Source organism: Spea bombifrons, chromosome 1 (assembly GCF_027358695.1).
Source record: "Spea bombifrons isolate aSpeBom1 chromosome 1, aSpeBom1.2.pri, whole genome shotgun sequence".
In the NCBI taxonomy this organism is placed as follows: Eukaryota; Metazoa; Chordata; class Amphibia; order Anura; family Pelobatidae; genus Spea; species Spea bombifrons.
In genome coordinates, this window is record NC_071087.1 from 151,459,031 (window position 1) to 151,471,047 (window position 12,017).

Below are 12,017 nucleotides of genomic sequence, written 5' to 3' on the forward strand. Positions count from 1 at the left end.
GGCATCACTCTATTGGATTATCATGCTCCCTAATTAAACTCTGCTCAATGAGTTGGCTTGAAAGGCAATCTTTGATCTCCCTAACCAGCTAAGCCCTGCCTCCATACCCTTCTTATCTCAGCAGTAAAGGGTCTTGAAGGCGGTGGCTGGGAGCGCTGCCCTGGATCAAGCAAAGAGCAGCATTGGCGACAAAGAGCTCTACCTCATTATATTATGTCATTGTTATTATTTGCTCTCTGAAAGAACATTGCAGCCTATTCAAATATTTTGAGATTCGATGGAATACAATATGCATTGAGATCAATTTGTGCACACACGGGTTCAACAAAGGCTGTAATACAATCAGCTTATTATCTAAGTTTTATTATATTGAAATCTTATGAAAGTGCAGCACACAATACAGTAACATGAAGGCTATTGACAGAAAATTGACTTAACCGGTGTAACGAAATAATCCTTCATATTACCTTTCTATTTTAATAAACAAACTCATTTATTTTCTAGTGTTTGGGGGAAACAGAGGCATTTGGAGAGGCTGCAGAATAGGAAGCTAGATAGACTGATAGTGTTTCACCCTAGGGTTTCATTCACCAAACAGGGAGCTGTAGATGAGATGATACGTTTAATCTCACAGCATAAACTATGATGTAACCTATTGAGAACGGCGCCATAATTAAAGGGACATTTCAGCCATCCCATGCACTTTAATGCATACGATAGATACAAAGCCCCTTTAAATTCTTCTGTTTTCTGTTTTGCAAATGTACGTAGGGATTCTCCAGAATACCCTCCATATGTATTTGCCCCACAAACCCCAGCTAAATGTCTTCCGGTAGATGTGATGGTCCAAACCCATCTCCCTTTGATTTCATTACTGTAATTGAGTGACAGCTTGAAGCAACCAATCAGTGACAAGAATAGTTGGACCATGGAGGAGAAGGGCTGCTTCTTCTGCAGGGCAGTCAGGTAAGAGGTGTATGTTTTATGTCCATTTTGGAAGATCTCTGTCAGTACATCTTTCTTAACAGGGCGTCTCTGACTGTCTCTTTTATTGATGACACCCAGTTCTTCCAATTTGTCTAAACTGAGTTTTTTCTTCTTTACTTCAGAAGTTCTTGAATGAACACCTCCATCTACATGCGAAAAGATTCTGCAGAAAGCCTTTTAGAAAAAGAAACATAGTTTCCGATTTATTTTTATATTTCTTCCAGCATTATCTAAATACCTGGTGGTGTAGGTAGAGCGGGACAGGCTCAAAGCTTTTCCTTGCGTGTGGGATGCACATGATGACCCAGTGAGCTGCGCTAGGGTCTCACTTACCCCTGGGGCCGGTTACACTTTTTGCACCCCGCCAGAGTCAGAACTAGGGCTGTTAGCGCTTGGGCCGCCACGCGCTGATCTCTCATCCACTTCTGGAAATGGAAGGGAGCTCAGGGGCATTTCTGCCCGTTCAAGTATGCCCCCCACACTGTGGTACCTGGGACAGTTGCCCCTCTTATCTCATGGAATTTATGGCTTTAGTCTGTCGTAAAATCCTCCAACCAGGGACATATTTTGGTGGCAGCAAAATCCCCAACCCATTTGAGACAGATGCCTCAGGTTGAAATGTAATTACCTTCACAATTAAGACTGACAAAGTATTCAGTAAAGTATTTACAGAGAATACTATGAAGATACCAATCACCATGGAGAGCAAACAGCCCGTTAGACCTTCTAGTACTTCTTAAAAAGAGAATGGTGATCTACTAAATGCATAAGTAATGTTAAAGATTGTTAAAAGAAACACATTGTTCGAGTTCTTGGTGATCTTGCAACTTTTTTTGCCCTCGGACATTAACAAACCCCGTGATCATCCCCAAAATGTGAATATTTAGATACAGCATTTGTGAAGCTGCAAACTCAGCAACTCCAAGAGACTTCCTGAAGATTTCTGGCACAGAGCAAACTTACAAGTCGGGACACTCCCTTCCCACAGCGGACTGCTCCATTCTTTTACTGTGGGGGGGGGGGTGATATTGACTTAAAGATATGTTTAATTTCCAAAATTTACAGGAATGAAATGCTTTGTATAAATGACACGGCCCCGATAAGCTATCTTTAAATTAATGCACGGGTGTGCTTGTAGGTTTATGGCGTCTGAGAAATCGTCGTCGTCTTATCACGCTGTCCCACACGGGTGAGCTGGACCTTAGAACTCTGCGAAGTCTGGTAAACAAGCACAGTATAAAAAGAGAAAGAACAACAGCGTGATCATAACAGCAGCCTGCAAGGGACCCGGGAGAGTGTAAGCGATTTCATTTTACTACCGTCTCATCCGCTGTGACCTTTCTGCAAGGCTTTTATTTCCCTAAAACCTTTTCTGCGATTTTTAAGAAATTGCTCCCTGCATTATTTGTTGTTTTAACGTTTAAAAAAGTTAAAGGGATTTAACAAAGCACTGGAGGGAAGTTTATTTTAGATGAATTGTTAGAACAAGAGGTCACAATATAAAATGATTAAATGGAATGCAAGAAAGGTTTGCTTTTACTGGGAGAGTGGTGGATAAGTGGAACAGCCTCTCAATAGAAGTGGCAGAGGTGGACGCAGTGAGGGAATTTAAAAATGCAAATCTATCCCGAATCTAAGACTAGACTAGGGACTGATTAAGGAGTCTTCAAAGCAGGAAAAGACTAGACGGATCCACTGGTTCTGATCTGCTTTCTGTATTAAAAAATACAGTGAAAACAAAAATACTATTTTTTCCAGTTATTAATTAAATGCACCTAAAATTGGTCCTGATTTCTGTCTTCTAAACACATTTTATAAATATGTGTATATTATGCTACCAGCTGAATTGCAGTGATAAACAGCAGCGCTCCTTATCACTATCCTCCAGTGGCCGAGTAACTAGAATGTCACAGATCGGGTAACATACAGTGTCTTCCGTTGTTTATTTGCAATGAGCGCAGGGGTTTGATACATACATTAAGTGTGACCGAGAAGCGGGTTTAAACCGGGACAAGCAATATCTTGCAATCCAGCTGCCGTGTATTATAATTCCTAAAAACAGGTCGCTTATTATGGGCGTCGGGGTCCCTCATTCTCTCCGTATGAATGTCATCGTCTTTTAGAATCTTTAATAACTTAATTAGGAATAATAACGCTGGCAATGGGCATCGTGCAGAACATAATAGGAATTGAAACTGAATAAGAATCATAACACAAATGCAAACACACAGAATAAAAGAATGTTTCCTTCCCTGCGTTTACTTAAACTAGTCTAGCAGAATATCAAAGGACTCCACATTCTAACTCTTGCTCATCAGGCTGTGAGTCCAATAGGCAAGTGTAGCAAGTTAATTATTGCCAGGCATGCAATTGGTTAATATTCATGAACCGTAATGTTGTTGCTGGGATCTTTGTTCCTGATTACTGGGTAGGGGACAAGGTGACATTTTACCTGCCGCCGCTGGTCTTGTGATAGACTATTGCGCAAGATCGTTCTATGAAAACACAAAAACATAAAGGACTTGGCCTGAAACCTTGGCAGTCCTTGTGAGAATAGGTGTGTGAGCAGCACTTCAAATGCCAACAGTATTATTGCGCTTAATGAAAAAAAGTAGCATTCTTGTCAATTTTGCATTGTTCCCACTATAATGGTTTTGCAGAATATGCGATGTGTCACCACCTGAAACGATCACCCAATAATTATGTAAAAAATAAGTTTCTTGAGTTCTTTATGGAATCATTCTTGTGAAGGTTTGGCAGTGTAGTTGGGAGAACGATATCTAAGACCCAATACAGTCGCCTTACTCCATAATAAGTTCTTCCAGTATTACAACGTGCTGAGGCTTCATAAACGGCCTGCGTTGGAATGGAAGGTTGGCTTCGGTTGCGGTGGAATAAATGTAGCGATCTGGTGGACATGCTTTGTGTATTATTATTGCTAACAGTATTTATTATATAGAGTTACTTATGCTGCTGCTGGACGTATGGAGACCATTTATTGTTGGTGAAGTAGCACGCACAATTGTATGTCTTCAATAATGTTTTTTCTCTTGTGTAGGTAAAGCCTGACCATGTGGAAGGGCTTTGCTCTCGCCCTGGCTCTCTGTCTCCTCCCGTGGGGGGGATCAGAGAGCCAGGGTCACCGCTCGCTATGTAAGAAGCCACCGGACTGGAGAATTGGAGATGTTAATCCAATGCTGGACTCGGCTGGAATGGTGACTGTTGTAGCTCTTCTTCAGGCTAGCTGATACTTATGTCTGCTGCAGGCTTCCAGGTTGGTCCAAGTTTTCATTCACAAAAAAAAAACAAAAAATAATAAAAAAATACACGTTCATATTTTAAAATGCCATCTCTTGCTGTTTTAGGTTGGATGATCTGCGGTTAAAGCTAGAGAATGAAAGCTTTGTGAACATATCCTACATCGTGGTTAATCACCAAGGAAAACATTCCCAAGTCAGATACGAAGTTTTAAAATCCAAGGTCTCTGAGCACATTCCGGTGTATCAGCAAGACGAAAACCAAGCGGACGTCTGGAGCCTTCTGAAAGGCAACAAAGATGACTTTTTCATTTACGATAGGTTTGTTCTATATTTATTCGTAATGATTTTATATCCAAAATTACCTAATTTGAACTAATCATGGCTTTCGTTCTTCGTGACAATGCAGATCACAGTTGCAGTATATAAACATATCACCGTAGCGTAACCTTTTCAGTTCTGCCTGCCAGATAATCATACGGCTTTCAGTTACCGCAGATCGGGATTCTGGGTAATGGCATGAAATTGGATACACTCCTAATCAGAAGTGAACTCCAGCATTTGAAGCATTCTCGCTTTTACTCTCAATTATATGCATAGACTCCGAGATTTGGGTCAGGCAGAATAAACACCCGGCGCTGAAGCCCATCGCAGGCTAATTTGCATTTCGTCCTGTTTATTTAAGGCAGCGTCCTCGTTTTTTAGTATGGGTGGTTGCATTGTAATCTAATGCGATGAAGTTAATAATGTAAAACTGCGGGACTCTCAAGCATATAAAGACCCTTCGATGCTGCATGTGAACTGCATGCCGCAGGCTGAACATCTAAAATGGAATTACTGCTTTTACAGAATTTTACAGATAAAGGTCTTTTTTTAATTTGTGAAGTTTTAATAAGTTACTTATAGGCCGCTTTTACAGTAACAGTTTCTGTCGTGGTATTTATTGTCAATGACTTTTGCACCATGAGTTATTGCTGCTGGATGCAAAATTTCATCCGGCAAAACTGTATACCTGGTATTTACTAAAATATTGCTTTTCTTTTTTCCAGGTGTGGACGTTTGGTAAAACATCTCGAGCTTCCCTACACGTTTTTAAGTTTCCCATACGTTGAGGAGGCAATAAAAACTGCATACTGTGAACATAAATGCGGGGACTGCATAAATCAGGTATGTTTATAGGATTCTGATTGCAAATTAATTAGACTATGTTATACAATGCCTTTCTACTATTCTACTCTGTACGGCTCACATTAATATTAACCTACGGTACAGCAACATGCAACCCCAAGCAGCCTGGAAAAAAATAATGTTTTTGGCCATTGAAAGGACATGGCTCTTGGGTTTGTGCTATGAGCTTGGATTAGGGCAGCTGTTAAAGTATCGGACTTTGTCTTTCAGACATCAGAAGTTGAAGTTGCATGCAAGAAACCAGAAGAACAGCCAACAGAGGACAAACCAGCAGAAGAGCCGATAGAGACACCCAGGCATCAGCATGATCATGAAAAACACAGGGGGCATGGGCACAGACATCAGCAGCAGGAGGAAGTCCTTGTGGTAGAGGATGGGGTCAGACATGGTAATCGTAGGAGAGGTCATGGCCACAGGCACCGTGCAAGAGGAGAAGCTGGAGAAGTGATCTCCAGACCACGGGACCGTTCTCACCAGCATAATGGTGAAAGAGTTGAGGAGGCTGTTCCTCAAAGAGAGGTTGTGTTTGTCCCACAAAGAGAGGCAGATATTCCTGTCTTAGGTAGAAAGCCTTGAAAAAAGATTAAAAGCTGAAAGAAACAATATCTGTGAGACAGGCGAGAGGAGTCAGGGAAAGTCACTGAGACGTGATGCTGACACTGACGGCAGCTTTCATTTGAAACAACACAGAATGAGGTGACCTGACGGTGTAAGGAAGTCCTCCCAGCGTCCTGCAGGTGACACGAGCTGCTGTCAGACAGCCTTCCTGAGTCCTGACAGTGACGTCTGCCTCCAGCTGCATGACATTCAGCAGATGCGGGACTGTCTGATGACAAGTCACCCACCGAGACAGAACATAGCGTAGCCTGAGAATGACCAAAAGAGACAGAAAACTGACAGTGAAAGGAACTTTGAAAGTTCCTGATGTAAACTGTTACAGCATTACTATCAGCAGCCATATTAAACACCGCAGTTCTACAGTACGGGTTTAGGTTCAATAAGCAGTGTTAGAAGTAAGTAAAAGATTGTGGCATTGGGCAAAATTCTTAAGATCAGTTATGGATTAAGGTTCCATGGGCTCCCCATTTAGGGCTTTGCTCTTTATGAGTGTAGCACTTTAACTTGAAATTATTTATTTCTGAACTGAAAAGTTACTTACAAATACAAACTGTATACTTTCACCTCTGCTTTTTTCCATATTGCAGAATTTGTTTTTTTAAATTGGCTAGAAATTAGTTCTGGAGAACTGCGGAATGTTTAAGTGTTTATATTTCTGTCTCCTAGCATCAGCCTGGGTAGCTTGTTTTCGGCCTGGCATGCGGTAATGGATTGCCCAGCAATTTGTTGCTTGTCTCTGCCGGCCTTGAAATAAGTTAACCGTGTGGTCCTGACATCAAGGCATTTTTTTTAACATCGATGGGAATGCAGCTCAAGTAGAAAGCACCTCTCTCGTTCTTTCCGTAATATTTTGTTTGCATTAATGACGACCGGAGCATAAACTATGACCTAGGGGCTTCTGTCAGACATCTGCAATCAGTAGATGGTGAGGGACTAGAGAAGAAAACCATCTTTTAAGTTTCATTTTATAATATAGTGATATTTTTAGTGTTTGGTTTCTATAAACTCAGTGTTAACTCCATAGATGATAACACCTAGTTTTCTTTAATTTCATTGCATTAACAGGGACTTTTATTCCTTATTTCTGCTGTTGTGTTATTACATTTATATACGTTTTGATATATGAATGGTTTGGTATTGTTGGATTGCTTTTTAAGCTGATGCCATAATCAATGATGGTTTCTAGGGAAAAAAAACTCCTAAATAACCTGAATAAACTTTTTATAGCAATGCTAAAAAGCAAGAATGTAGTATGTAACAAAGTGATGGATTCAATATGTCAAAACATGCACAATAAAAGAAAATAAAAAATATACATGGTTTTGCTTGTTTACAATATGAACCGACCCGTGTTTAACAAAGTTTTTGTAAAATTCCAACTCGCAACATTTCAACTGAAAGAAGCAAAACCTTTTAAACAAGATTTCTTCTGCCTGCAACTTGTCTTCCGTCAAATCTCCTCCGCTTTAATCGTGGATCCTGTTCAGTGCCCAGCTGCCCCTCTAATTCCTTTATTCTGTTGCGCAGAACTTCAAGTTCTTTATCTTTCTCCTCCTGCAAGTGTTGAAGTTTCTGTGGGAAACAAAAGCTGTGAGCAGGTACCCCTGATAACATTATCATTTGCAAGAGTTTGTATTACTAACGTGGAAGAGTTTAGGAGAAGTGTCACCGTTTGTTTTTACAGGTTGTAGAATATCTATATTACTTTAGTTAAACCTTTAAATTCAGGTTCTTCCATCGGTGTAATTGTTTTGGAGATATTTTATACAAACCGTGGGCTGCTGTGGTTTGGGACACATTTTACCCCTTGGGAGGCCAGGGCATTTTTTACCCCTTGGGAGGCCAGGGCATTTTTTTACCCCTTGGGAGGCCAGGGTAGTTTGACATATAAAAGCTTTGACCTACATATATTCTCTTGCCAAGCTGTGCCATGATCAGGAATAGTGATTCCCTTCTATGAGTTTATAGTATATCCAACATTCTATGGGGCAGCAGTTTAGCCATCCAACTCACTCTAGTACAGATCTAACCAAATGGGCTTAATTAGTTATTTTGTATGAGGAAAGTGCAAGCAGTCAAACATACCGTAGTGTATGCCGACGTATGACACAAACAAAAATTAAAAAGACAGATAAGACCACATTTACCTGATAATCATAACATATAAGGCCATCCATAATACTGTTCCTCCATACATTTCTGACCTCATTAGCAAATACTCTCCTACTCGATCCCTACATTCTTCCCATGGGCTAAGGCTCTCCTCCTCACTTGTCACCTCTTCCTTTTCCCATCTACAAGATTTCACTCGGGCTGCCCCCATATCTCTGGAATCTACTCCCTCCGAACCTTCAGCATTCACCTCCCCCCCAACATTCAAGAAACATCTAAAAACCCACTTCTTCAGAGAAGCCGCACCATCTTAGCTGCTAGAACTTCCTTGCCATTGTTACAACCACCACACTACCTCTCACCCTTTCTCTATGCCTTATGTTTGTCACCCCATTTCCCTCTAGATTGTAAGCTTGCGAGCCGGGCTCTCTCCACCTAATGTATCGGTTTGTCTTAGTCTGTCAATTCTTGTCTTGTCATACCCCTTGAATTTATGTATTGTAAGAAGCGCTACGTAAACTGTTGGCGCTATATAAATAAAAGAGAATAATAATAATAACAAGGAACTCTCTGGGTTTGACCCCGAGTCTCTAGGAGCAGCCTTTGGTCTCTGTCCACGCAGGGGAGGTGCTTAACCACACCCACTCCCTGCCCAGCTTCCCTTCCACTAAAGAATGCCTACTGTGGCCCCACCCCATGCATGGCTAGTCCTGCCCCTTCACAAAGACACTCCCCAGAAGAGCAAGAACACTGGGTAATTTATCTTGGGACGTTTTTACACATGCTAAACAGAACATTGTTTGAGTAGAAATGTGTGGAAAGAACACATTTTCTGTAGTGTGGATTGTATTACACACACATGCTATGTTCCAGGAAAAATACAACTAGTTAAAAGTAAATAAAAATAAACATAGAAAAGTAATACCATTCTGTAGATATTCTGTGATAATGTAGTTGTATTTCCATATGGTTTTGTGGGATTATTCTGGATTTTTGCTAATTTGGCATTATACTGGAAACAAGATCAGAAGATTCTATTAGTATACAGTGAGAAATAATATAAATTAGAGTAAAAAATAAAAACTTCATAAGGATTCAACATTAAACAACACATTTTGGAGAAATGTATAAAGTGTTGTAGTACAATTAATTTACTTGTTTTCTGCCAAACAGGAGGTCTTCATTTGAAGTTATAAAAGCATTATTGCACCCATGGCCCATTGGTCATTGTTTAACATGTCTTGTGCATGACACACGCCATCAGAAAACCTAGAGGCAGTCCTCATTTTACATTAGCTGGATTTACAGAGATTTACAGTTACATCATGCTTCCATTTTTACCAGATTTTGCAACATTGTGATGGCAAAGGAAGGACATCCTGTTTTACTGAGTTATTATGTATGTGATATGCCGCTATGCATAAAGGTTTGAAAAAAATCTGTACTGTATACTCTTCTGTTCGATACATAAAATATAATTAATATTGTTAACACTGTTGATTAAGCATGTTCACATCTATAAAAAAATCAGTATTAAGGTTTAAGCCAAAAAACTTAACTTTACATATTATACATCGTTAATTTTCAAGTAAAAATAAGATTGAGCACACATCATTGTAACTAACCTTAAACCTATCACCTCTGATGACCTAACCTGATGTAAATGTAAGGACTTCCTATAGATGTGTAGTCAATATGCAACTTCTGTAAACAGATCCCTGTCCGCTGCATTCCCTTCAGGTGAGTGGTGATAGTATATTATATTGTCCCCCCAAAATAGGTAAGAGGTTGGGTAAATACATACTGGGGGATTCTGCAAAAGCCTCTATGAATTTACAATGGGAACACCACAAAAATTAAAGGGGCCATTTGGCTAGCTTACGTATTAAAGTGCATAATATGGCTGGAGTGTCCCTTTAAAGATGTGGATTTATTTCTAGTATATACCCAGATTTTAGAGTCTTTCTCCTTCATCCATGAATGGGCATCTTAGATCAGTGTTAAAAGCAGTCCTAAACTGCTGCTTACACAGTAATGTCCCCCTGGGTATCTATGATAGTATCTTGCCGTACACCAATTTTATACATAATATTGTTTACTCTGATCAGCCTATTAGTCATTACCTCTATTTGCTGTTTTATTATTTCACTCTGTTTTTCTTTTTCTTTGTTTCTCAGCTGTCTTCTCAGCTCCTCTATTTCTTCGTCTTTCTTAGACAGTAAACTATTTGTTTCTTGTTCTTTAAGAAGACCTGCAGATTAGAAATGTTAAAAAAAACATCTTATTATTTCTAGTTACTGGATTCTGTACTTTACACATGTAAATGAACTGATCAGAAGTAGTCTGTAACCTGAAAACATTCCAACCTACAGTCTCTCACAAAAGTGAGTACACCCCTCACATTTATGTAAATATTTTATTATATCTTTTCACGTGACAACACTGAAGAAATGACACTCTGCTACAATGTAAAGTAGTGAGTGTACAGCCTGTATAACAGTGTAAATTTGCTGTCCCCTAAAGTGTTAATATTTTGTGAGGCCTTCAGAGGTTGTCACTGGGGTCCTCTTCCACTCCTCCATGATGACACCCCGGAGCTTGCGCTCCCCCACCTTCCCTTGGAGGATGCCCCACAGATGCTCAATAGGGTTTAGGTCTTGAGATATGCTTGGTCAGTCCATCACCTTTACCCTCAGCTTCTTTAGGAAGGCACAATGGACAATGGGGTTAAGAAAAGTAAAATAAACATGATATAATAAGCATACAAAAAAGCTTGGATTTACAAGATTATGTAGTTCCCTTGGTGTTTAGTTGCAGGCTTTGTAGCTATGGAGTCCAGGTTTTATAGAATGATTGGGGGTATCATGGACCATCTTAGTAACGTTTGTTAATTTTATTACCATATGTTATATTAACCATAGGGATAGAGGTTTTGACCAGAAGGCAGCAATTGCTCTTCTCACCCACTTGCACTTTTAGTAGTGAGTAACATCTGAAAGGGATCAGAAAGCATCAGGGGTGATCTGGTATACTCTTTCCTGTAACCTGCACACAGAGGGCTCTAATCTGCTCCCAAAGCCCTTTGGTGCCCTAGGGGACTAGTTAAAAAAAAAAAAAAGCTCTCAGAACATGCAGCTTGAGCTGATATCCCTAAACATAACTTCATTTAGCAAAACATATCTAAAGGTATGAGGTGAACTGATGGGAAAGATTGTGGGAAAAGACATATGGTAACGTTAGCATTCATATACCATATCAAAGAATGCCAAGGTTGGGTTAGAGAAGAAAACTCCATGCCCTGTTGAAAGGTCCTGTTCTAGAACAGCAGCAGGAGGGGAGGTGGAAGGGAGAGAATGAGTGTGTAAATGTAATATGTAAGCAATTGAGTATTGATGAGCATCATTTTTGAGACGAGACTGTACATAGTGTGAAGGGTCATCCGAGGCCATCAAATATACTTCCAAGTTAGTCTTAGGAAACATTGAACAGTTTATTGCAGGGGCGTCCAACATGCGGCCCGCGGGCCAAATGCGGCCCGCGAGACCTTGAGGTGCGTCCCGCGTAAGATCGGCAGCCAGGGCAACCGATCTTACGCGAGCCGCACCTCAAGCCATGCTACTTACTTGTGGGAGGGACTTCTGGACTGCACACAGAGGAAGCGGAGTTCACGTGACATCCTACTTCCTCTGTGCTTTAGCAGAGAAGGCAGAGGGAGGCCGCGCCCCCTGCTGAAGTCTGTAAGCGGCATCGAGGAGCTGCCTTGGAGGTAAGGAGGTGGGGAGGGTGTTTGAATGAGTGTGTGTGATTGAGGGAATGAATCTGTGAATGAATGATTATATGAATAAATGAGTGTGT

At 40.5% G+C, this 12,017-nt stretch overlaps 1 protein-coding gene across 1 annotated transcript; it reads left to right on the plus strand.

The window, feature by feature from the left end:
* The first annotated feature begins 2,060 nt into the window (after positions 1 to 2,060).
* On the plus strand, positions 2,061 to 7,363 carry SELENOP (selenoprotein P). Its single transcript, XM_053448087.1, has 5 exons — positions 2,061 to 2,284; positions 4,046 to 4,261; positions 4,353 to 4,565; positions 5,294 to 5,411; positions 5,643 to 7,363. The coding sequence occupies exons 2-5, from the start codon at positions 4,059 to 4,061 to the stop codon at positions 6,300 to 6,302; spliced, it is 1,194 nt and encodes a 397-aa protein (XP_053304062.1). The 5' UTR covers positions 2,061 to 2,284; positions 4,046 to 4,058; the 3' UTR covers positions 6,303 to 7,363.
* Positions 7,364 to 12,017: the final 4,654 nt, after the last annotated feature.